Source organism: Pomacea canaliculata, linkage group LG1 (genome assembly GCF_003073045.1).
Source record: "Pomacea canaliculata isolate SZHN2017 linkage group LG1, ASM307304v1, whole genome shotgun sequence".
Taxonomy (NCBI): domain Eukaryota; kingdom Metazoa; phylum Mollusca; class Gastropoda; order Architaenioglossa; family Ampullariidae; genus Pomacea; species Pomacea canaliculata.
In genome coordinates this window covers 19402942-19430032 of record NC_037590.1, presented here as the reverse complement: position 1 = coordinate 19430032, position 27091 = coordinate 19402942, and the positions used below count along the sequence as shown (strand labels likewise).

At 36.2% G+C, this 27091-nt stretch overlaps 1 protein-coding gene across 2 annotated transcripts in view; it reads right to left on the bottom strand.

Moving 5' to 3' along the window:
- The window catches only part of LOC112564963 (integrator complex subunit 1-like), a 30278-nt gene extending 3408 nt beyond the window's left edge, over window positions 1-26870 (bottom strand). Inside the window, exons 1-39 of one of the 2 annotated variants that reach the window (XM_025240146.1) lie at window positions 26583-26870; window positions 26145-26429; window positions 25352-25548; window positions 24511-24648; window positions 24126-24273; window positions 23590-23707; window positions 23155-23341; window positions 22757-22902; window positions 22307-22448; window positions 21900-22082; window positions 21437-21536; window positions 20608-20728; window positions 20294-20371; window positions 19107-19264; window positions 18863-18959; window positions 18487-18578; window positions 17851-17911; window positions 17342-17417; window positions 16408-16532; window positions 15138-15267; window positions 14786-14962; window positions 14351-14500; window positions 13780-13959; window positions 13339-13434; window positions 13045-13212; window positions 12596-12707; window positions 10654-10821; window positions 9861-10103; window positions 9298-9330; window positions 6496-6617; window positions 6095-6154; window positions 4727-4780; window positions 4236-4331; window positions 3875-4082; window positions 3314-3446; window positions 2712-2969; window positions 2073-2456; window positions 758-887; window positions 521-654 (exon numbers count right to left, since the gene is read on the bottom strand). In XM_025240146.1, the coding sequence (XP_025095931.1) occupies window positions 521-654; window positions 758-887; window positions 2073-2456; window positions 2712-2969; window positions 3314-3446; window positions 3875-4082; window positions 4236-4331; window positions 4727-4780; window positions 6095-6154; window positions 6496-6617; window positions 9298-9330; window positions 9861-10103; window positions 10654-10821; window positions 12596-12707; window positions 13045-13212; window positions 13339-13434; window positions 13780-13959; window positions 14351-14500; window positions 14786-14962; window positions 15138-15267; window positions 16408-16532; window positions 17342-17417; window positions 17851-17911; window positions 18487-18578; window positions 18863-18959; window positions 19107-19264; window positions 20294-20371; window positions 20608-20728; window positions 21437-21536; window positions 21900-22082; window positions 22307-22448; window positions 22757-22902; window positions 23155-23341; window positions 23590-23707; window positions 24126-24273; window positions 24511-24648; window positions 25352-25548; window positions 26145-26429; window positions 26583-26625 (5531 nt within the window). In that variant the 5' untranslated portion in view covers window positions 26626-26870. The remainder of the gene's footprint in view (window positions 1-520; window positions 655-757; window positions 888-2072; window positions 2457-2711; window positions 2970-3313; window positions 3447-3874; window positions 4083-4235; window positions 4332-4726; window positions 4781-6094; window positions 6155-6495; window positions 6618-9297; window positions 9331-9860; window positions 10104-10653; window positions 10822-12595; window positions 12708-13044; window positions 13213-13338; window positions 13435-13779; window positions 13960-14350; window positions 14501-14785; window positions 14963-15137; window positions 15268-16407; window positions 16533-17341; window positions 17418-17850; window positions 17912-18486; window positions 18579-18862; window positions 18960-19106; window positions 19265-20293; window positions 20372-20607; window positions 20729-21436; window positions 21537-21899; window positions 22083-22306; window positions 22449-22756; window positions 22903-23154; window positions 23342-23589; window positions 23708-24125; window positions 24274-24510; window positions 24649-25351; window positions 25549-26144; window positions 26430-26582) is intronic. The other variant, XM_025240151.1, reaches the window with a different exon arrangement.
- Between the last annotated feature and the right edge of the window lie 221 nt (window positions 26871-27091).

The window sequence follows — 27091 nt, the reverse complement described above, 5'->3', positions numbered from 1 at the left end:
AAGAAAAAGAAAAACAAAGTAACCTCCCCCCCCCCAAAAAAAAAGTTCTTTCCAGCCAACAATGGTTTCTGAGTCTTCCCCTCACTGATAGAAGATCCAATAGAAACATCCCACTGTATACAGTAGACCTAGGTCTGGTTGCTTAAACTTTAACACCTGCTCTGTCTATCTCCCATTAGTGAAATGTCATGACATGACAATAGTTGATAATTGTTATCAAGAAAACTATCTTAACTGTGGGATAACAAGCACAGAAGAGAAGTTATAATAACCTTTCAAGCAATTTTTTTCTTCAAAACAAAAATAATTATAAGACAAACAAAAAAAAAAAATAAAAAACAACAACCAACAAAAGTTAACTTTTAGATTATATTGTTTTTGTTTTTTCCCCACTACTACTGTTTTATAGCCAGCAGACATGTGTAGATTAAAAAAAAAATTGCTCTGCTGAGACTGAAAAATGCTTATAAGTTCAAAATCCTTTGAACCTTCTTTAAATCCAACCAAAAAAATTACCTACCTCAAAAACAGAGCAGGGTGTTTAGCAGCCAGTTTGCGGCAAGCAATGTTTGCATCATACATCCTATTTTCTGTAGCTTTGCCTGGAGCAGCCTTCCCAAGTACTGTTATGAGGCGATGGGTGATGGTGTCAAGCTACACAGAAAGCAAAACATATTAGCCACATCTTTGTATTCTACACCTGCGTAATCTATATCTGCATGCCTCACACCTGCATGCTTCCAAGAGCACGACTTACCTGAGAATGTACTTTGTCAGACACAAGCCACTCAGATGTAAGAGCATTGTTAGGAGGTAGCCATGATATGATGTAAGGAAAATGCAGATAAAGTTCCTGAAACAGCTCCTGATAGGCTTTTTCTAAAGATCTGAAAAAAATTTGAACACCTCAATTAGTGAACTGAACTAATACTTTCAGCATTAAATTAACTTATTGTTCGTTTTCTGCTCTTATTTGCATGAATTGATCAGCTTGCTAGAATGTAACGCATTGTGTTAATATGGATAACAAATTAAAATGAAAAAACACACTGTACCCTTCAGAGAATATTTTGCCATGAATGGTTCTCTTTAACTATTTGCTTTTCTTTTTAAGTATGTGACTTTGGGACTGCATCAGCAATCCACACATTGTTTTTTTTAAAATAAATGATCATGTTGCAAAATACATGTATATTTCTAATAAAATATTGAATTTGTTGTATGCTGTTTATATATGATGTGTTAATGAGTCTTTTTTTAAGTTCATTCATGTCAGAATATCATGACCACAGCTTTCTGTTCTTCACTAACCTTCCTCCACTCAAATTTTTACTACATAAGAACAATATATACATATATATCTTGAAGAGTGCAGCATTTAATGGGTTAAGAAATGCTCTTTAAAATGGTGTGTGACTCATGATTGTCTTCACCGTGGGTTTACAAAGGTTTATGCGTCATAATGCAAATTTCTGACACTGACATGATTAGACAGTGAATTAACAGTTCTATTAAGCATCCGACAGCTATTGGATACTGGATTTAACATCAACTCCCAATATAAAAAAAGTAAAATACCATCATTAAAGTAGGTACTGTTTGAATTCTGTTACTAATAAATTACTGAATTATTTTGGGGCATATCCTATTTGTTTATAATGTGAAAAGAATATTTTTCCAAATTTCAAGGGCTGAGACTTTTTTTATGATTTGCAGATATTGGCTCTTTTTACACTCTTTCAACTGGTTCTAAGAAAACAATTAAAAAAAAACTGATAGCATTTTATAATAAGGAAATTTTCTTTGAATTTTGGTATGAACTTTTATCGTATTTGTTGCAGGTGTATATCTGTGTTTGAAAATAACAAACTTTTGACTTAACTCCACAAAATACTTCTGAAGTGACAAGGTTGTAGAAAATGAAGTTGTGGAGGGATATCAAGACTGTGGTGTTTCTTTTATCCCTGGCATGTATTAGTGTTTTGCTAAAGCAAAGAAATTAATATAAAACACAGTGGTTACTTCATGAGCCATAGCCTCGTAAGGCAGCCAATTCAGAAGTGCTTGCTTACCTTGTAGAAAGGGCAGCTTGGTTCTGAATGTGTCTGACAATGGTTCTGATTCTATTATCATCATCACAAATACATGACAAAAGCAGATCTAGCCGATTACTTGTTTCAAAACATTGTTGACCTGAATGTCCGAATGAGCCTTGATCTACAGCATATCTTTCAGTCTGAACATCTAAACCAGTTTCAGTTTCACCCTTGTAGTTGCCTTCAGGTGACTGACAAGATTCTAACACTAAGAAGTCCACCAATGCAAGCAGCTGTTCAGTGTTGAGGTTGAGAATATCTTCTTTGGCATCTTTAACACGTTTACGCTCCCGACCCTGCCATATTTTGGGAATATGACAACAGGCGCTCACAAAATCCAGTACCGAGGAAGGGTCCAGACTGAAAAAAAAGATACCAGAATCCCCTCTAAGTGTCATCTGAATGCTTTTTTCAACATAAAATTTTATTTTTTTATTATAAATCAAAATATCATTTTAGCAGAAGAGAATCTGAGTACAGTTTTACCCAGCTATCAAAAGCTTGTACACTTAAAAAAAGTTTGTCTTAAATCAGAGCAAAGTATAAAAACATAATGAGTGGGTAAAATGGAGAAGAAAATGGTTTTCTCTATGCTAGGATAAAGTTTGGACTTACTCTGACAGCTTGTCTTTTCTGAGGACTCTGCTAAGACACCTCTGGACTGTGGCCCATTGACTCTGATGGATGAGAAGAGCCAAGAGATAAGGATTGCTTCTGCGTTTCTCTGGACTACCTTCCTGGAGTGGACCTGCTTTCTTGTCTTTTCCAAATACTAACTGCTCTTGAAGATTTATGTTGAAATTAACAATTTCTGGGTCAAGCAGCTCCAGCCAGTCTGTGAACAGAGGTACTGATGCTTGCTGTGCCAAGTTCCTGGTGATGAGATCATGCGATTGACATTCACAGTTCAAAACTAAAACAATGAGTTAAGGATTTATAAAGTTGTAAGGATATTTTCTACTGATGGAGATAGTAAAATTCCTGTCCAGGACATACAATTGTATGCAAATCCATCAACATGTGAATCAGCTTTCAATTTTGCACTCAGTGTTCAAAAGGATTAAAAGGGGGAAATCAAAATAAATAAAAATGTGAAAAACTGTAAAATATAGATTTTGTCTTACTGTTATAAAACAAGAATATATGAGAAAATGTTTGTATTTTTGCATCAGAGTGTAACACTTTCTCATTATCCCATAAGAATTAAAATGTCTTACTCCTTTTTATTGCTTAGCAGCATGGTGCATGCCACAGTGATGCCCTCTGATGTACGATGCTGATGGATGGCTTCCTGCATGTACTGTTTTACCAAGGGCTCCAAGCGGTCTTTATCCGAAGTAGCCTGAAGGCCTACAAAAAAAGCATTCAAAGATAAGAAATGACAAGTTGGTAAAAATACGAGCAGTATATATACATGCAGGCACTGGTAATATTCACTCAAAATGTCAACACAGTTAAAGTATAAATAAAAGGATTTCTTCAAAGCTGCTTGGAAAATGGCCGTATACTCTCCGATCTTAATATCACTTTGCCATCTTAAAATTGTAACCAATTTTCTAGATTTGACAATCTTAACATGTTTACGAAACTGTCCCTCGACAGGCACAGAATGTGTTCATGAATCAACACAAAGCCCTTTTTGGAGACATGTTTACATTGAGAATGATGGAGTGCACCAAGTCTGATGCTAGTAAACCAGATAAATATGGCATTGTAAGTGAATTAATTATGATGTTATGTGCAAAATGAAAAGTACAACTGAAAATTCGGACACTCACATGAAATGAAGTTTTCTGGGCTGACCTTGCCATGTGACTTCATGAGGTCAAGATCAAGAGAAGCTTGCTGTTCCCGTGACACAGGCTTGTCTGGTTTGTTTTTCTCTAAATACTGGGAAATGATTGTTGTTAATGGTGACTGCTGATCCGACCCTGCTGCTTCTAAGATGCTGCTCAGCATCTGTCTGAGCATTTTATCTGATTTTTCCTGTCCAAGACATGAATGCATGAATCTCTTTACATTCCAGTTCTCCATTCAACATTAAAATATCAAAATATACTTTAAATTTGACAAAAAGCATTAAATTAAATGTTTTTCCCACTGAATTTAGGGACTGAAGGCTTATAACAAGAATAGTACCATTTTTGACTGAAGAAGCTTTATCAGGGGACATGACCTGGCTTGGTTCGTGAGCAGCTGTTTAGCAAATTCTTGTCCTTGAGCTGACTCCAATTTCTGCACCAGACAGCATTGTTATTGGAAAGGGGATGTGAACAGTGTAAAAATTAAAAGCAGGAAAGAAAGCTTACTTTAGATATGTCACTGCAAGCAATCAAGCACACAAGAAAAAAAGAGAGATGATTGTTATACAAACATTAAAATAAAATAACAGGCGATAATTACAAACCTTCCACAATACACAAACTAATGAAAGGGTGAAAGGTGAGAGAAAAGACATAGACACTTTCACAAGATGTAAGATAATATTTTCCAACAAAAATCATAGTGTAATAAAAGTTCTGAAAAGAAATTAATGCAGTGTGGAAGGATAAAAAAATAAAAACAAAGTGGGAAAAGAAGCCCTCCCCTCAACCCTGCAAGATATCAGATCTCAAAAGAGGAAATCAAACCTTGGTGATAACTTGAACAACAGCTGAAGCCTTATCTGGGTCTGCTAATACTGTCTAGAGAAAAAAAAGCAAACGACAAATTTGTCATATATACTATTTCACATATAATAAATTACATGATTCTGGAAAAGTGCTATTGATGGTGTAGCTTCTGTTTTAAATTATTAAAAAGGCTAGCACATATATTTCTCAGACAATTTAACGCTAAAACAGTGGCTGTTTTGGTATATATTAAATTTACGGCTGGGATGCTACATCAGCTTTATAAGGCTTATCAGTTAAAAATGCATTGATGTTTTAGTTTTGCTTGGAAACTGTTTTCACTTATATAACTCCATTATGCAGGTAGCTGCTGTCAAACTTTAGACTCTGTTCGTGGGTTGCAGCAGCGACGGTCATTTTCAGCATTTTTATGCTGCTTTCTAGTTACACACAATTTTGTTAAAAGAAATCATAAATATTTTATTCAATTAGTGCCTAAATGTAAAGCCATAGCTCAGAAAAGAAGAGCTAAGAGTTGACTAAGGACTCATATGGTGATAAAATTCATTGCGCCATATTTAGAACATCTATAATGTCAAGACTGTAAACTGTTTTACTATTCAAGACATCAACCATGAAACTCTTGAAGAAATGTATTTCAACTGCTGGAACTTTATGGCAGAACCTGAAAGTAATTTGCAAATCTCCAGTGATGACAGAACTCAAATCAATATTTTATTGCAGCTGCTCAATATAATTTGTAAAATATCAAAGCAAAACCATAAAGACTATAGTATTTGATGTCACAGAGCTGTAAACTTTGCATAATAGGCACTGTTTGCCAAACGGAAAGCAAGAAAAGAACACGATTCTTTACTATGAGAATGTGTTGAGTCAACATGCTCAATACCAAGTAGAGATAGATGTATATGATGGGTGGATGAAGAAGACAGCAAAAGACTGCACTGTGTACAGTGACCACACCCCTTAGTACATGGCTGTGTATAGCGCTATCATTTCTTGCTACATCAATTGATACTTCCCAGTGTTCTAGGTACAGACAGCTGTATCCTACACTAACAAATGCTTAGTCAAAATTTGGTTTTGCTGGTATTTTTTAAACACTGCAGGCTAAATAAGTAAAAATCATATTTTACTTCACTGCTTAATAATTTAGCATGCTTCAACATTTTCACTTGCATCAATTGACACATACAGCTGTCCTAGTGTTAATGATGTTTGTCTCATTTTATTTTGGAAGGCATTGACAAACTGACTAGGTGTTTGCTTATCTATGATTCTTCAAAAACCATTTTCTACATAGTATCAAAAGACACAAAGACATCAAAATATAAACAATGTCTTACGTATTTTTATGTATAGTACCTTTAGTAAATTCTGGAACAACTGGGGAACTTCCTGACTTTTGGTACCTGGGTTGAAAATCTGCCAAAATGTAAACAGGTCAGCAAATAAACAAAGCTTTCTTATCAGAGCTATTTCTTGAGAGCTTTTATTGGACCTAAACTGTATGATGCTGTCTGCAAAATTCATGAAGTTTGACTCAACAGAGATCACACAAATCTTACAACCTAATAACCAGTGTCATCTGGTTGTGTGAAAGACCTCATGCTAGCCTCACTTATGCTATAATAATGACACTTGCTACTACTGCTAATCGCTACCATTAATGTTTCTACAAAAGCCAGTTCTCCTATATTCCATGAAGGTTTCTAATGATTTTGTTATATGTTGTTATGTTCTGTCCTGTGTATATAGTAACATACTTTTGCCAAGTCCTTTGCCAGAGCTGTCTGTGATGAAGTTTCAACCTTTTGTCTATGCATGACGTGCCACAGAGCTGGACCTTGTACTACTTCATTTGGATCTTTTACACTGAGACAGTCATCTGAAAAACATGTATTCTTTATCATAAGCATCCAATATTTTCGTCATGTAGACAGCATGATCACAAGCATAATATCCTTAAAAAGCAGCATACAGTTCAAAATCTAGTAAATGATGTGCAGAATCAAACAATTATTTTCTTTTATATCCTGTCATTTTAGCATCATACTCAACTGACACACAATTTTACTCTGACAGTCACCACTGAAAAAAGCTTTATGTTAAAGCCAGCCTTGTTCCTTTCAACCAATTCAAATAAAGCAGATGGTGAAGAATTAGTCTGTCTGACCACTGAAAACATCCATGATTTAAAAGCTGGGTTTCTTGTGTCATTAGCATGAATGGAATGGAAAAGAAGGAAAGAATGGTATGTGACCTTGACATCAGTGCATTAGGCCTTATAAGTTAGTCTCTGCCATTACCTTGATTTGCCCAGTATTGCATAAGTTTGAATGGGAGAAGGACTGATAGGAAAACTTGAACATTTTTGCCTCTCATTTCTCCTTTGCTGTTCTGCCAAACGCTTGCCGTATGATGTTAACATGCTTACATTGAATGTCTGTCTTCCTCTTGTTAGAAGTATTTATATGTTTTGTTTTGAGCATGGAGAAAACGCAGACAAACAGCATCTTCATAAAACAAAGGTCACAATTTATTTTCTCTCACTGTGTGATTTTGAATATCTGCATAAGATTATTTCATCTGAAAGCAAAGGGATATTATGTGCTTCGTAGAAGTCAAATAAGCAGCATATGCAAACTGAAGGGGGCTCGGGGAAATTGATGTTTTACGCTGAGCCAGCAACTAAACTATATCACAGTAAGGCAGCCAGCCCTGTAAACAGATGCCACATGCAGAGAAAGAACAGCGTGCCTGAGATCAGAGCTGAACCCAGGACACCAACCTTCACTGTATTGGTGACAGGCGCTAACCATTGTGCCACTGGTCTGCCCTCATGCAAACTGGAAAACAAGCACATCAGACAACAGGTTTGCTGGCTCTCTTTACTTTTCCAATTGTTTCAGTGAAATGAATTACAATAAGCTGAAAATGCAAAAAAGCATCTTCAATGTATGTTCTTATCGTTAGATTGAAAAAATTGATTCAGCTGCATCATCAGAATAATTTTAAAAAATACCATTAAGATGCTATACATAAAAACAACAAAACATTAGTATTGCTTTGTATTAGTGTAAGTACCAAGAGCAGTATATGGTAAACTTTTATATAAATTTATTATTAAGATGCATGTAACAAAATATTTTTTAGCGTGTGTTTTCCCAATATAAGACAACAAAAGCTAACATGCACACACACACAAACATGCACACAAAATATCCATGCAGACACTGATTACAGCATTAAATTAAAGCACTCACAAAGAAACAACAACTTAAATAATTAAGTTAGGAACTGGTAACCATTGTCTCTGGTTTTATGAGAATTATCTACCCAGACCCCAACACTCACAGTGGCATACCAGGTGAACCCACTAAATGGTCTACTACAAATACTATTTGACAAGAATGTCCCCTTTCTACACTCCACCATGTTCTGCAGGCAATATATAGAGGTTAAAAAAATCAGAAGAATTTTAATTACTTATTGTATTTTATTTCATCTTTTGTTTAAACAGGAAGATTTATTTCAACAACTCTTAACATAATCACATTCAGAAAATTTCTTAGCTAGGTTTAAGTTTAATAGGAAAAAGTGCTTCCGGCTAAAGGCGACTTGACACTGTGAGGGAATGAGGGTGTAAAGAATATGTGGAAGGAGAATAGGTGAGGAGGGATAGGGGTAAGAGTACATGTAGGAGGAGGGTTGCAGTTCCCTGAGGCCATAGTGCTGGTTACTGTTGTTGGTGCCCCCTTTCAGTTGTTCTTCCTTAGTCTCAGCATCCAGTCATGGTGTTCTGTACTAGCTGCCAGATCTTCAATGTTGCACTATTTCCTAGACTTCCATTTAGTTCTGGACATTATTTTTATTATTTTGTTCATTATCAAAGTAATTTCACTTTTATTATGTTGATACCCTACCTTAGCAGTTTGTAAAGTTTATGAAATTATGACTTATAATTGTTAAATGAAGACCACATCTTGACTATTAAGTGTAGAATTAACCTCTTTTTTTACATTTTGGATATTGTCTTGAATCTTTCAGTGTCTGGGATTAAGTTTTATTTTATTTATACCCATCCAGGCTGTTGTAAATTTTTGCAATTTTTTTTTCTTTAGGTGGGTCAAGAGATTTAATGTAACTTGATGTAGTAGTTACATATCAAAACTTGTAAAATAAAACCACACAAAAGTCTTGAAGTAGAAATTCTTTGAATTATTTTTACCTTTATTTGAATTATACTGAATTATTTGACTTTTTGTAGTTTGTCCAGATTGTACCCATATGTCAAAGTGAAGTCATCTCTAACGCTGAGAGAGTAACCTGGAATTTTCATGTTAGGAAAAATTCTGATCTTTAAAATACTGTTATGGACCAAGAGTCTCTCTGTTATCTATTTACATCATGGTCAAGATTTTCAAAGGAGCCTTATAAGTACAACTGCATAAAAATATTCTCTTTTTTTCAAACAGACAGACTAATTCTCGACCAACAGTCTCATTTAACTCAGTTAAACACTATTAGGCCAGTTTTACATGAAGCAAACAGCATTTGGTACTTACCATCACTAATGTTCTTGCTTGAATGAGCCCAAACTATTAAGAAGCAAGCAGCATTTTATACTACACATTCTTAGTATTATCACATGACAGTGTCTAACACTAACATGACATTTTATTCTAAGCCATCACAGCTCCTCATGAATGATAAAGTCACATTTAATAGGTGAATGGTCTATAATTTGTAACGATTTAATAAAGTTGTGCCTGCCATTTCTTTTAAACTATAAATGATCCCAGCTGATGGGAATAATGCTAATAATAATGTTGATTTGTTTAGCTCCTTTACCCACCATCAAACCAAGCTTAAAGCACTTTACAGAAACAAAACGCAAATATAACTGCTAGAGGCATTAACTACTAGGAATAAAAGCTAGGAACATTACTCAGCACTGCTTCTGCTGCATTATATTTTACAATGAACAAGGACATATGAGTATTTAGCAATGCTCATAAGCAGTCATGCCAGAATTAAAAAGCAAAATGGGTCCCCACCAGTGATGGACTCAAATGTTAATAGCCATGTTAACTTAAAAAAAAAAAAAAAAATCTCAAAATTAAAATACCAGGAATGGTTCCACCCTCTGTCAGCAGGGAGTAAAATTTTTCTCCAGTGGTGACACCCCTTAAGTGCTGGATGTGAATGAGCTTGGCTATGTATGCTGGATCTGTCACAACATGGTGCAGAGCATTGGGATCGGACTCAGCCGTGTTATCCAAACATTTCAGAAGGCATGACATGCTGCTGACTGGGATGCCAAAGGACTGGACAAACAGAATCAGTTGGCGAGGGTCCAGTTCTTGTAGTGCTGCAAAGCAAAGATCAGCAGTCTTTTTGAGCTGTTGGTTGTTAGACATTAGACAGTTCCTGCCTGTCTGAAGATGAAAATAAAATTAATGATAATGATATAAAAGCAAGAAGCACAGTACAGTGATAAAGAATAAAGCATATAAGAAAAAGTTAACAGATAAAGAAAAAACACAAGCCGTAGCATGCAGGATGTAAAGGGCAGATGAGGTGCATCCACCTGCACCCTATTTGTAAGAGTAAAATAAGAAACATGATTTTCAACCTGAATTCTAGAAACAAAAACACAGAACAAAGATCAGAGTATGCAGCTTAGAAAGATTGTCTAGGCCAAGCCTGAGACTTACTTCGGTGTCCCAGAACACTAAGAGTTGTCAACTTTTTATTTTTTCCATCTTCATCGTTCTCTCTCATGCACACGTGTTCACACACTAACATGCAGACTTGCACACCACATGCTCACCATACACACAACATGCAACACACATGCTCTCTCTCTCTCTCACAAAATCAAACAACAGATATGATACCCTGCCCACAATCTCCTCTACCTGCTGTCACTAATCGTGGTTCTGATGAGCGTATCATACGTAGCTTAAGCCAGTCAGGCAGCAACAGCGCTTCTTCTGATGTGTCCATCAGAAAGGCTTTAGGCATGTGATCCTCGACAGGGAACCAGACATCCAGGAGAAATTTGTACATGGCTGCAGCCTCAGCGCCTATCAAAGACATTAAATTAGAATAACTGCTTATTTCTCATTCAATGAACATTATAAGTAATCCAAAATACCTTTCTCAATTCCTTACAATTCTTCCTGAATTTGAGAATAAATGTCATTCATTTATTGATGGGTACCTGCTGACATATGGTTATGCAGGTCATTGGGATAGTGATTAACTATGCTTGCTAATAACGCATAACTTGAGTGGTGGTGTGCTGGTCTTGCATGCAACAACCAGTCTATTTAAGATTTGCAAGCAAGTTCTTCCTCTGCCCACTTCAGTATCAACCACCCTATGAAGTATGCTGAAAAAATGGTCGTAATCAGACTAAGTTGTTGTGCTGGACCACATGGCTGAACTAGAACAGCTTGAACTGCTTCACTGTTGCGAGAAGAGGTTCCTAGATTCCAACAAGGGTGTCAACTCCACACAAAGTCATTGGTTTTCCATTCCATGCAGGAGATTTGGAACAGCCTCCTCAGGTACTTGGTCTTGAATACCTATAGTCTCCTCTCCATGTTGTCAGGCAGAGTCCACATCTTGCAGTATCAGAACTACAAGGGGATTCATACAAATATACCAATATTTCTGCATCAGATCCTGTCCAGCCTGGCTATTGCTGCTGTCATTGTTGTGATCTAATGTGGTGGTCTGCAATGCATAAGAATGGCTCCCAAGCACTTGAAACTGAGCTGTATGCTCTTTATGTACATCTCTGCTTTGCTGCTGCTGATGGTGTTAACAATAATTTTGCTTATCAGTGCTGGACTCTGTTCCTTGTGTGTTCACACCATCTGTCAGCATGTTGGTAAGGTCCTGCAGGTCTGCATTACAACAAGGAAGTAAAGGTTTGATGGTCATGAGGGTTTCTCACATGATGTTCTGCAAGATGTTGAACAGTACAGGTAATACAGGGACATCCACTGAAAGAAGTCTACCAGTTGGTTGTTGAATAGTACTGTATTCACAATGAGCTTCTGGCCAGTGCTTTGAAGACTTGAATGAGGTCCTCTTTGATGTTGAATTATTGCATCACGTACCACAGCCCTCAACCCAAACTCTGTCAAACATCTTTATAAAAATGATGTAATTGTGGAAGAAATCATGCTGGTGTCATAAATGCAACAATTAAAGATCTATTTAACTATGTTCCTGCCTGGTATTATGCAAATCTGTTCTTCTGCTAACAATTTCTCAATGGTGGTGTTGATGTGCTTCTGGATTACTTTCAGGCAGATTTAGCTTGGGTAGCTGATTAGGCTGATGATTTTGTGCTTTAAGTACTGCTCACTGTTTGCTTTATTTGGAAGGGGTATGACTAGTAGTTGTGACCATCTTTGCATTTCCAGATTCTTTGAAAGAGCAATAAGTGCCTTTGTTGTTTTTTCTCCACGCTTCTTGAGCAGTTCTGCTGTGACTTCCTCCATTCCAACTACATACTACTCTCTCAGCCTCTTCCCATAGGAATAGTAGGTCTGCAGACAGACTGGTCATTGCCTGGTTGCTCTGGAGGACATTAGCATCTGTCCCCAGGTGGAAGTTGTAAAGGTCATTACAATATTCAGTTCCCTCGTTTAGTACAGCAGTGCCAAACTATTGGGATCTTGATTACATTATATTTTAATGATAAAAAATTTCATAGATACTATTTGTTTTCATTAACTAAACATTACAACTGAGATGGTGAAGTAAATGTCAAGGACAAAGGGTACTGGGAAAAAAAATAAAGCAAAATTTTTGGATACTATGGAATAAACGTATTCTGCCTACCTGGAAGAGGGTCGTAGGTAAGGATTATAACAATAGCATGCACCACAAGAATATGCATTGTGGCTGATTCTCCGGAACGCCATTGAAGGATGATTTGGTCTTGGATATTAGACTGCACAGGCAAATGAAACAGCATTTATGACTAAAATTTAAGCTAGTTATGTTCATTTTAAAGGACGTGTTTCTGGCACACATAAAGTAACATACCTGTAAGAGGTACAGAATAATTTCAAAGCCTTTCATGTATAACTCTATAGACATTGTCTTCCCTAAACTATTAGAATACTCATTAGAGATGAAAAGGTTTGGAATGAATTATTTAATTATGTTATAAACTGTACTTAAGAATATCCAACCTTCTTCACTTCACATGCTCTCATGCTGTAGGAGTCAAACTTTCACATGCTTTAAAAAAACCAATGTGGACAAGTAACATGATCCCTACTTACCCAGGAATATTCGACTTTTTCCAGACGACGTACTTTCATTGTATAGTAATGATACAGCTGCAGGAAAGCTTCCAGTGTCTGGTACTGCTCTGATCCTGGTTCTGTGCTTGAATCTGGCAAAATGTGATTCATCACTGAGGTGCGCTCCACAATCAGCTGGCTTATATCCTGCACAAAGACAAACCAATTTTGAACACCACCTCATAAAAACATGGTGTGGTAGCATATCATGATCAATGCATTTAGGTTACTCCTCATGTTTGAAAATATCAAAGACTGAAGATACAATATTACCAAAGCAAGATCATCCAGAAACTCCACCAGTGCATGTTTGGACAGGAAAATGATGTAACTGCTGACCAGGCTTGGGTCCATCTCTACCTGGCATGCCTGAATCCAGTACATGGTCAAAAGGTTAAATCATAAGAGCCAACATAATTATGCTTACTGTTCTCTTCTATTCATTCTCCCAGTGTGTGTGTGCTCATGCAAAAGCTTATCTCTAGAGTTTTGTTAAATTGATAGATTTTTATATTAAAGCTAGAAATCCCAAACATTATGCCAAGTGATTTTCTAAATAATCTAATCAAGTAACCATTAATGGTGATCCTGTTTGAATGCCCATGGCTTTTTGAACTAACGTGACTAAACTAAATTTAAGGGAGAAATGACTTATGATGACTGACATGTATGCATGCACACATGCTCCCTGTAAGAAGACCAATGCTGCCTTACCTGTCTTATAGCATTACACATGTGAGGTTTAATGTGGTGGAAGACTGGAAGCGATGGCAAATGCTTCAGAAGCCAGTCATGGTTTTGCTTTGATGGCTTTTCCTCATCTATGTCCATCGCTGTCTCACAATCTGACTCTTGTTTGTCAGAAACAGGTGGCCTCATCAACATAGAGAGACCCTGTTGAAAGTGAATGCATAATGTAATGCAGCTGAAAAATTATCCTTACTGGAATTTTTAATGATCGATGGTGGTGAATGAAGGATGACAGTGATGAATGATGACTGAGAGACAATGGGGGACTGTGGATGGACAGACTGATGATAGATGGATAGTGATTGATGAATAATGATAAGGATAACAGGAAAATTACGATGATACTAACATTTTTTAGGTATCATGCATGTTAAAAATTTATCTCACAAGCCCACTCTTAAATAACATACTCCAAGCAAGTAACAAAGCACAGTGTTTCAAACTTAAACGACAGGGGACATTAAATATATTTTCTATAATAAATCTTGTATTTTTTCTAGTTATTTTAAGGAAACTAGATTAATTACATTTTTACCTTGATGGCTTGTTGACGAGCACTGGCTTGGTTGGATGCTAGCCGCTGCAGAAAGTAGCCAAAGACATCAAACATGGTGCCAAGATTATCTGATGACCCATGTACCAAATCTTGCAGTTGGGTCAGAAGCTGTCGATGCTTACGGATTCTCTGTAGGAGAAGGCATTTTACGTACTTCTAAATCACCATTCTATATTAATAAAATTAAACACTCCATTGTTGCAATAATTTCTTTTTCTCAAATATGATCATAAAATAAAACAAAAGTGTTTTTTTCATGTTTTCCTTTAATTCTGCATGTAACCGAAAGAAAATGATTGGCTTACTGAATGAGTCAGCTGGAATTTAGCTGACCACTGCTTTCATGAGCTATGAAACTATAACTGTCGACCTTTCATAAAAAGAACGAAGAACGGCAAAGTAATTTTACGCTACCTGCTTGCGTCGTTGCCTTTCAGCCTTGCACCCATCATCATCAGAGGTTTCTGGGGTGGATACCTGGTGGGGATCATGAAGGAGAAACTCACAAAGGCACTGAACAGGCAGCATGTCCAAGGAACCTTCACTGGCTTCCACCAACTCTGCAAGCCATGGCATGGACTGGGATGTGCCCTTCAAGAATATAATTGATGACATTAAACAAATGTTCATCATTCTTGAAGACCGAGGACACACACACACACATATATAGAGTAAAACAATGGCATCAAAAGCGTCAAAATGGCACCTATAGATACATAAAGACAGATTATAAGGTTCATTCATTTTTTCACTTTGTATCACTAACCTGCCTCTGGATGATATCTAACAGGAAGTCAGGACTGCGACTGCGACATAACATCTGTCCAATTTTAAAAGAGGAGTTGAGTACCTCCAGTTGCTCCAGTACTTTTTGGGGTGGACATCGTACCACACCGCTAGCAAGAAAAAAAATGAGATTTACAAAACAAGAAGTTTCTTGAATTTCATATCTGGTCTAGACTTCATTTGAAAAACACGCAAGGTGGGGAAAACTGGGATCCTCCCATGAGTGCAATATTTAAAAGATGTCAATTATAGTTTCAGTTATTACACGAAAGCGAAACTTCTATCAAAAGTTTTCTCCCTGGCAGTGAGCTAGTATGCGCCTTAAGTGCGAAGCATTCCATTAGTCAGGTGAATAACAGCTCTCAGATAGGTATAAAGGTGAAAGCAAACCCCATACAGAAATTTTTCTTTGACCATCTCTCCATCCAAATAAGCAGTGGGGAGGGCCTCAACATCCTGTCATGTGGAAAGTCTCAAGGAAAAAGAATTTACAATAAAAATGTCATTTCTTCTTTTACATTACCGGATGACATTACCATAGAAGACTAAAAATCAGGAAGGAAACAAAAAAACTCATCTGCAGTAAACAAGTCATAGTACACCACAGAACCTTCCACAAATCACAGCCGATGGTAAATAGCTGAAGCTACATTATGACAGAAGGCAAGACTAATGGCAAACTCTCGTACATCATTAAGGGATACATTAAGCCAAAAGCAAGCCTGTGAAGAAAAATTGTCATCTTTAATCACCATATAAATCGAGGACGACAAAAATTGATGCAAAACTTTATGCTGGCAAGAAGAGTTGAGCTTAGTTCCACAATACCAGCCTTGAGCACAATAGGAAGATGCAGAATGCATGGACCAGGTCCTGCAAGTAAGCTAGGTCATGTTGTCCAGAGGCTAGCAAGCCCTACAGGTGACTGGTGGAGCATGTGGCTCAAGAGCAGAGCAGCAAACTGCATGATTGAACATTACTGTAATCATCAAAACACTAATGTGTTGGCCTTGCTTTTGCCTCTGTTTTTTTTTTGTTTTTTTTTAAAGCTGTGGGCTGTTACTTACCTGACTTGGGAACAGCCTGCAAGCCAGAAACATCTAACTCACTATCAGGGAGACAACTTTCAATGGTTAAAGAGCAATTTATCTTCTATGGTCATGTCATCTGGTAATGTCAAAGAAGAAATCGATAAATGTTGTACAGTATAAATATGAAATGCTAAATAAAAAAGACAACAGAATCAGCACCTTGGGTCCATTGTGGTCAACTGGTCAAGTAACAAACTGTTCTGCTGAGTAATGGTCACTTTGCTGGTGGCTGCTGCCAGATGGCTTTCAAACTCTAAAACCAACTGCATCTCCTGCTGGGCAAGCTATACAATAAAATAGGTCAGTCACAGCTGTGTCCATTAATGCAAGTAAGAACTAGATAAGTAGATATGATACTTTTGAAGTTTTAATAGCATCTGAATAAATACATTCCTGTAAGTTCTGTTCTGGCTGATACAAAACGTTCATAGAGAAGGCTGGTTATTTAACAATTTATCTGAACACAATATGCTGTGGTTACTTTGACACAAACATCATTTAAACACTTATTCTTTTGCCTTGTCATGTTGTAAAAAAACTTAGTTTCTTTTTCAAGTCACTACAAACATGTTCATTACCTAATATACATGACATATATCACAAAAGCAACCCAAGACAACAACACCAATATCCAGTGGACCTTCACAAAATAGCTGGAGGACCTGGACTTTGCAGATGACATTAGTCTCTTACCTCATTAGCAACAACATGCACTGAGTAAGCTAGCAGAGGAAACAGAGAAGTCTGGGTGAAAGGTCAGAGGATTAGGGATTGGTGTTTTACACCAAGCCAGCAATAAAAAAAGCACAAATGGGGCTGGATAGTACACCCTGCGCAAACCAGCTGACACCACTGCCAAGCAGGCACTTGACTGGAATCCTCAGGGGAGACCAAAGCAGACTTGGAAAAGAATAGTAGAAAGTGAGGCAAAGGACATCAGAACCACATGGGCCCAACTGAAGGGGGCTGCCCAAAGACCAGGTCCGCTGGCGAGGTGTTGTTGCAGCCCTGCACTCCTCAAGGAGTAACAAGGACTAAATTAAAACATCACAAAAGATGTAAATATTACAAACACTTAGTCCATGTGACTTACTTGTCTTTCTGAGCTGCGGATATCCTCCATCATCTTTTTATCCGTTGCTGTAGTTGGTGGAGGGAAACTATAATTACTGAAAAAATTACAAGAAAGTGAGTTGTGGATTGACACTGAAAAAATAAACGACAGATGTACTAAATAATATTTTTTTAAACAAAGAAAGAAATATATTTCTTAATCTTTCCATAAAATATCGGTAGATGCCCGAGGAAAATTCTTTACCACAGGTATGCTAGAAAACTTTCCAAATCAAATGACTACAAAAAAGCTGCAATCATGTGAAGAGCCCCAAAAAGTTTGCGAATCATTATCCTGCAACCAATGTTTCACACATCGAAATTGACAGAAAGTTATCTCCACCCATTTCCCTAGAATTGCACAAGTTTCATTTGTCCTATTTTCTTCAATTTTAATTTGCAAATCTATCTGATAGGGAACAAACAGGATGCTACCATATGGCTGAAATCAAAACATGCTCTAAAGATGAATGTTTATTCAACACTCACTTGGTCATGACCATTTCCATCAGGCATCTCAGAATGGGATACTTCTCCCAAGAAACCACACCTGCAACACCACATGGTTATTATCAGTTTCCTGATCAAAATTCCCAAAAATGAATTAGGTTGTGCCCTTGACTGAAACTTATAACCAAAAATAATAGGCACCAAACACAATCTCTTCACCAAGTCAAACATCATAAAGACTTAATTTTCTTTTGTCATATCCATTCTCCTTGTTTTCATTATCTCCTTTTCTTAAAGATTATTTTATCCCCATTTACTGGAAGTTATCCCTCATGCTTTTTACCCCACCTTTCGACACAAAGAATCTGTATGACTGAAATGGGTTTGTGTAAATGTATGTGTGCATGCATTCATGTAGCGATGTTAACTGCATGAATTATATGAATAAAGTATTACTAATATTGTAGGTTTTTTCATGGCTGGTCGCATACATTTACAATTAGCAATGTCACAAGAATTATCTGGATCCTGCATATATGCCAAATAAAAAGTAGTTAACAAAATATAAAAGAAAAGTTCTTCATGAATAAAAATCCTAACTGTACTGAGCAGAAATTGTCTTTTATTACTTCTTTCCCTTCAAGCCCCACCAGCTCCACACAAATGAAAGCTTACCAAAAGTAGAAGGATTGAAAGCAGTAATGATAAGCAACAGAAGCCAAGCCTTCCAGTACAGAGTGGAGATTGCAAGAGTTGGTGGTGTGTACCTGCAAAAGCAGAGACCAAAAGACATGGTGGCATTGGCCTGCAGAAGATTAAAGTGACTTACCTAAATGGCTTACCTTGTGCACCCCATATAGACAAAAGAAGATCCACATAATAATTGAGCTATTCTGTGAAGTTTTGAAAAAATACTTCGAAAAAAGACTTGCATACTTTAATTCTTAAGAAAGAGAAATGTAAAATAATAAAGTAAAAACTGCTAACCTAATTTATAAACAAATTATTATACTTGAATACAGTAGCTCGGTCCTAAGAATGTTATGCTCACCCCTTTGGCAGGACAATATTTTCTGGGTAGCGATAGGCACACAGGTTAAGTAAGGCATCAATTATCTCAAGCTTTTCCACGTGCAGGACCTGAAAACCTTTAAAGTCACAGAGTCCTTTGTCAAATATTTCAGTGGTATCTCAAAACAATATTTAAGCCTATTTTCTTGTTTTCAATAGCCATGCACATATACAACTGACTGCTTGTAGCCACACAAAAATAATAAATAAAAAGCTTTACACACCTTCTGCATAAAGTTTTGCAGCACGGCGAATCAGCTGATCAACCATGTCCACACCATCAGCACTGCTAAGGGGAAGATCACGAGACAAGCCAATTACCATGATTCTCATCAGTGTATCCTCTAGGACAGGTGCTTCACATACCAGACGCAAATAGAAGCTGTGAGCACAAACAAATTAAACAAAGTTACATATTTAGTTATCAACAGCCATGCTGTTAACTCTTTCATCAAATAAATTTCCCTCACCTGATTTACACAGATAATGTAAACAATTTTCTATGTAAAATTTATTGATATATTTAGTATTTGTTATCGTTTTTAATGTAAAATCAGTTTTTAAAATTATGCATCTAAAGATCTACAAGGAAAACAAAATATGATCCATGATAACTTAGAAATCACATTTTCAAGAATAAAACAAATTTATAAGCCATAAAGTAAATCTTGCAGGAAATCTACAAGAAGCAGGGTATGTGAAAATATCTTAAGAAGTCTTGGAGGAAATGAGGTTACCTACTCACGTATACATGCACTAATATTTTATGAGTAGTCAGTTTAAATGGCATTTTATTTCAAAGTTTGTTCTTTTCTTAATTACGAAAAGTCTACAGTGAAATAGGTAACCAGCACAACACTAGGGTAAATGCAGACAACTGGGGATTTGTACTTGGTTTTCTGAAAGTGTGTGTAAGCAAGGTGTAATATGGTCAAATGGAGAAATTTGAACCGAAAATTAGCCCCTTATCTGATACAAGTGACTACTCTAATAGATGAGACAGGTTGCCACATGCCCATTAATAATCAAGATGCACAACCCAATGTCCTGATTGTATTAAAACATCACAGCACCACTTATGAAAATAGTAAGCAAGCAAGAATTTTTCATGTGGGTCAACGAAATCAGATCAAAAGTTGCATTGCTGAGGGCAACAGAAATGAGATAAAAGTAAGGTTTCTTATGCTCTTCCAATGAGCCTCTCACAACTAATAACACCAAGATAATCTTAATAAATCAGTTATCACAAAATAAAAGAATTTGACAGATTTCTGATATAACTAGTATAACCTACCCGTTGCCTTTCAACATCTACTGTATCTTTTATCCCAAGGTGAACATGCACATTATCTGATTTATAAGCATTCTCTCATTTGCTTGCTCACTCACACTCACTTTCTCTCTCTCTTACTTTCGGTCTGTTTCAGGAGGCCAGTTGTCTTTGTTATAGTAATGCTCTGGAGACTCCATAAACAGAACCTTTCTGAGACTGAAATAAGAAATTATTAACAGGTATAAATGATCGATAATAGAAACAGAAAAACTTAAAAAGCATAAGCAAAAAACATTTGCTACTCTTTTCATTGCCTTCATTCTGACATACTGACATTCCAGTTGAGCTCATCTTATCTAAAATGAATTAAAACTGCATATTATAAATTTACATAAATTAATTAGACATTAAAACTGCACACAAACACTATAAAGACTATAGCACAGATATACCAATGGACGTATTCTGCTGGTTTGATCTCCATGATTTTGGGCACAACAACATGCATCCACCAGATGGCGTCTCTTTCAATAACAGCAAGCTGCTGCTTGAATTTTTGTAGTACTTCTAAATCTGTACAAAAGACCATCAAAACATTCACAATTGGTACAGCAGATCAAGAACATTTCCATGTTTAAAGATACACCTAATAGTTTTAATCACATCACACTCACTCATGGCAATAATGGATCAAGTGTACACTAATACCTTGGCCCTTTTTACGACTCGGTTGGATGACTGAGTTTGTTGAGCTATAAAAGTATTAACAGCTCCTCCTTTTTAAAACTGTTTCATGAATATACCAGACAGAAAGCACAATTAAAGTACAAAAATCTCAATGAAGATCCAGAATCACCCTCAAGCAATCACTTCAAGGTCAGCATCTCAACTATCACAATATCCATGCATGCATTTATGCACACACACACACAGATGCACATGCTTACTTGGAAATTTTTAATGGCATTTTGATTGTTGATATAGTAGAACTGAGATTTGTGGACATGAAAGGCAGTAGATCTAGAGAAGCTGTGCAAGCTTGCTAAGGGTGAAAAGTAGTTACATGCAAATAATTTGGGTTCTGAGTCCAGAGAAATGTGTTCCTACAGAAAGCAAATGTAAAAAGCAGCAAGAAAGTGACTTTTTCAGGATTGTACTACAGCATCTTGTTAGCTTTTGATCCATTCATGATGTTTGGCTGCTGAAAAAGAGAACATGTTCTCTGGTCTAGTTGATTTTCACATTTATTATTTAACGTGTAGCCAGGAAACACTCAGTTACCTTTATGATCAGCCCGAGTGGCAACTTCCTTCACTGGTGGTGTGATCGACAGTAACATGCTAAGTGGGATCAGATCAGCTATTGACATCACAAACCTCTCCTGGAAACAAATATCATTCCATTTTAATTATAAATAACAGCCTGTGTTTTTCCTCCTTAACGAAGCTTCAGCATGTTTTTGTAAAAGAATTTATCTTTCATCCTACTCTTGTAAAAATAGTAAATTACTATGCATGTTATTAAAAAAAAATTAGGAAGGAAATGTTACAATGCTTTAAATATAAAGGAAGTGTGATGTTATAATCAACAAAAGACTAGCCATCATGTCACAGTCAAGCTCCATCACCCACTCCCCCACAAAAACAGATATATACATATCAAGTAAATAGCATACAGAGTTTAAAACACTAGTGCACAATTTATCTGATAACATCTTGCATATTCCAAACTTCAACAGAACTACCTTAAAAGCTGGCTCCATCTCAGTAAACCTGGCCTCCTGTCTCTCTTGCATAAGGCCCAGACAGAAGATTGGAAAGCTTATGTCGTACCTTGTGGCTCGCACAATCTCCCTCAGCAAGCCTCGTAATGCTCTAAGGTAATCATCTTTGTTTGCCAGCAAGTCCTGGAAAACTTCTGCAAGGATCTGACAGAACAGAAATTGCACATCTGCTGGCAGATAATAAAATAATTTTAAGCAGCTGATGATAATAGCTGCATGTATTTGTAACTTTATCAAATCTTTATCAAAATATTATGTACACTTATGTTAATTGAAATTTCACTAAATACACCCTTACATTACAGAGGGAATAAGAGGGGAACGCCCACCCACCCCATATGCATGCAGATCATCCAGGATGCTTTTACCTTGCTAGCAGCCTCTGAAGCATAGGAAAAAGCTATTCCTACAAGCGCCATGTTATTTGGGTTGCGAGCATTAGACAACTCATTGTAGATGGTGTGGGTCAAAAGGATTCGAATGTTGTCAGTATGCTGAGCAAGGAGCTCCCTAATAAAATTGGAAAACACACACAAAGTATATAGTCATCACTAAGCAAAAATCTCAAAATGCAGTCATGTTTTCAAAAAAACAAACTTTACAAAAAATATCCAACTTTTTTCCTATACTCATTTTCTTAATGTTCTGGGACTGATGGTATTCAATGTTTATACAGTATTGTTGCTGAAAAAGTTTTTAGAAAAAAAAAAAGCTATGTTGTTAATTTGATCCCCAAATAGGCATCAATAGTTAAGAAAAAAACAAAAAAACAAAAAACAAACAACCCAAAACAAAGAAACTTGTAACTTGCTGATTACCTCATGCAAACTAGATAATGAGAAACAAGTGGCTTGGTCTTTAGGCGAATCTTCAGCAATTGAGAAATGACTTCCAGGTCAACAGAATCTTCTTGTGTACAGTTTGTGCAAACTGCTAACAATAGATCTTGTGCAGTGCGAGTCAGCTGCAAAAGAACGACATTCAAACTTTTGAAGGTCACCAATTATTTTAAAAACTATACAAAGGAGTAAAGCTCACTGCATTTCTGACAGAGATGCTTCCAAACACAAACCAATGTTTTAGATATTTTGACCCCACCTTCATTTTACTAGTGAGTAAAATAAACTTGTTAAAGACATACCATGGTTGTTTTTCTTTTCACTTCATGACATTTACTTCTCCACTTGCAAAACCAGATTTAAATAAGAAATCTCACCTTGGGATTCTGAAGCCACATTTCTATTCTCTGAACAGCCATAGATCGGATCTCACCATATCCTGAAGTGGCCGTCATCAAGCGAATAAGGTTACGACAGGAAGCGTCCATGGCCTGCCGTCTCGCCAGCTGCTCCCTAACTACTTCCAGTACTGATGCCTGAATGCTGTTCTGCTGGTTTGGATATCTATACCAAAAATAAAACAATTTGCATCACACTCATAAAAACATACTTTGGAAGACAGTATACAAAAATCCATATAATATTTATGCAAAATGTCGTAAGTTTCACAATCTAGAAGATAAGGCTGCACTCTCAACTGTATACATTTAACTGTTTACCTGGTGACCCCCACCTCTCATTTGTCCATTTTGGACAAAGATTTGTATATGTAATTTAAACAAAAAACAAGCCATGTTTGCATTAACATATACCTGGGATAAGTAGCAAGGTCAGCTCCAGGAATACTAGAGGAAGAACTTCTTTCACTGTCCCCTCCATCTGAGCTTTTAGAACCTTCATCTTCTTCTGTTAACCCCTGCACTGGACTACCTATCAATCAGATATGCCCACACAAATACACACGAGTTTACCACATTTTAACAGTTAAAGGACATTGTCTGAAGGTAAATAATTTTAAGAGTGGACAGTGTGAAAGACTATTCAGTGACAGATATAAAATATTCTTGCTTTTCTAACATCAAATTTGTATGTGTTTTAAGAACTCTTTAGCTATATATTTAAGCACTGTTCAATGTAAACTAAATTTTAAACCATTTCATGAATTTTACCTCCTCTTTTAAAGATATTTACGCTAAACAAATGAACACTGTTCTACTTTTGAAGTAAATTCATATATTCAAAATGTTCAAGACCATTGTGAGGTGATCGCAATCTTTATTTATTTATTTTTTTGGGCTACTCCTGTCGCTTATCATTCTGATTCAACATATTTAAAGTCTGTAGTTACCTCCCCCTGGAGCAGGTTCCAACCCACCAACAAGCAAACAGCGTGGTGAAGCTTTTGTTCTAAAGGCAGTTTGAATGTTTTCCACAAACCCCTTGCAATCTTCTCTGTCTACCCAAACACGTTCACCCAGAGAATCATCAATATACATCTGCATGAAATAAAAATAAATAAGACACAATATGAACAACAGAACTTACTTTCCGTTAAAAATAATTATTGTATACTCTGAAACATATTTTGATTTGATTAGTTAATTAATTAATGATGCAAATCATAAAAAATGTGCTTATACAAATATCAAATTTACAGTAATATATATTGAGCAAGAAAGCTAACACACCAATAAAGTGGCTTGTTAGATATCCATTTTTAAATGAAGTATTACCTTTACAAAGTTGTCTGGCCAGTTTTCTTCCTCAGAAAATGCTGACATAAGAACATTGCAGGCAAATACTGAAACCAGCGGATTTCCCTTTGCCTTGAAATTTAGAGCCAGATCTCTCTTCAAAGTGCTACAAAATGCCTACACAAAATAACCAAACATTTAGTTTCCTGAACCTTTGAAGCTCCGCTGATCAGGAGATGGCATATTTATCCTTTTCACTTGATCAGTGTTTCCTATCATGTAGTATAACATAAGATATGTAAATGACATAGGAGTGCTCTAAATCATGTACAGAAAAAATTTGCAAATGAGGGTCAAAATGCAAATGATTTGGGGTTGGTAGTCTTAAAACAGAAAAGTAAAGTTTAAGTGCTCATGAGGCATTTTTTCAATAAATTATATATACACAAGCTAATCTTTTATCATTATATATTATAAAATATTTCTGGCATAGTTTTCCATGCATTAGAACATGACACCTAAAATTAAAGCAGTTTCTTGATATCAAAGTAATAATAATACTGCCATGTAAATTGATTTGTATTATTCTTTCTGTTCCAGGAATAGTTCATAAGGCCCATATTAATTTTATTTGAAGGTCTTAAAAACCCTCAAGAGTTCTTAACTACAGGTCTGAAAGCCCCCAAAACCTCTTCTAGTTTATGGATGGAAAACACTGCTTGATAAATAATATTAATATCCAATATGATCACTGTTCAATTGAATTACATGTTCAAGATATCAGTGCCTACCTTTTGGACAAGTTAGAGTGAGGTAAATTTCTTTTTTTCTCATCCAGCTTGTTATTTACAGTTATTTTACCATGGTGACAATAACTTACTTCAATGACAGTCTCTGACTGAAGAACTGTAGGTCGAGTCTTAGCCAGGTACATGAGTGTCAAGAAGACAGTCTGATCAGGCTTTGAACGATTTGCTCGAAGATGTTTTACAGCTCCACAAAGCAGTCCTTCTACCTTATCATCGTCTCCATCTTCTTCTGCATCCAATACTTTTCTCAAGATATCAGAAGGCTCCACTGCATTTATGAAACGTATTTATGAAAATTAAAAAAATTGAAAAGGATATTAACAACTTACTGACATGGCTGAAAGATTAGTGTACACTTTATGTTTAAACAGACGTGCACACACACATATGAAGACATATAGGATCATTTCAATAATTGTAAACTAGGTGGTAACAGCTCATTTCATGAAACACAAATATCCTCTCCTTTTTTTTTTATTTAATATCAATAATGCTCTTCCCCTACCTGTTTCTAGTATCAGCAAAATTGACTAGCCACAAAAGTTCCCTAAACCCATTATTTTTAGTAACCTGGAACAGTCTCATAGCTCGAACTATTACACTCAAAATGATAATAGTAAAAGTAGGCTCAATGTGCTGTACAAAAATAAAACCAAATTGAAACACAAATATAGACTCAATATAAACATCATACAAACATAGACCAAAATATATTAAGACACATTAACATGGCATCGCACAAAGTGAGATCTTGTATTTCTTGTACTCAAGGTAAGATAGAGAAAGGTTTGTCTAAGCACTTCTTGAAATTTAATTTGTAATGAAGGAGAATGTATGCAAGGAAAACATTAATTGGTAACCTACCATCAATAGCTACTTCTTCATATGGCAATGGCAGTGAAGGGGCTGGAGAACTTTTCTTCTCGACATCTCCTAATGGCCGCCCAAGGGGTGTAAATGTTTGTGAAACAACTTTTGGTTTCTTTGCTGCAAGACCACTTCCTCCTAGAGGTACAGAAGAGGAATCTCTCTTTGCTGGCACAGGTTTGCGAACTACTGTCTGTGGACTTGCAGGCCTCTTTATTTCTGGTCTTTCTGTAGGAGCTGTTTTTCCCAGAGCTATGAAATCTCCTGGTGGTGGCGCCTGGCCTGTAGAAGCACAAAATCATCAAAATATTTGAAAAGATTGATGTAATTTAAATTCACCAAATGAGATGGATTGGAAAGATTTGAAGCGATGCCGACAGATTTACACACTCTCTCACACAAACAGATATTACGTATGGAGGGAATATGGTGTACCTCTGTTTTTCTTTTTAACATTAATCGCTTTTTGTCGATCCATGGCAAAAGAATTTGGTATACAATCTGGACATATCAATTCGAGACACAATCTCAGATTGTGTGCATAACTTTCCCTCCTAGATCATCTATAAACTGCTGCAAAACTGACTTTTGTTTTTTTCTGTCAAGAGAGTTCTTAACATAGGAGCGCTTTCTGTTCATATCCCTATTATTCAGTGATATTGAATATGTATTTAAATTCTTGAAAATGTAGATTATGAATACTGATAGTTGCGAGGTAATGACTGCGGGCGTCAGTCCAGGGATTTTCTTAATTATTAACCATCTACTATTTAGGTGAATGCACAAGACTAGGGAGACATAATATTGTGTTGTTATTTTAAAAAATTAAGTTGATCATATTGCCTATAATAAATGCGTGCGAAAGCTTTCGATTTAAATAAATAATTATTAAATATGTAAGTAAACATAGCTTGTTTCATAAGATATTAATTATTTTGTTTAAA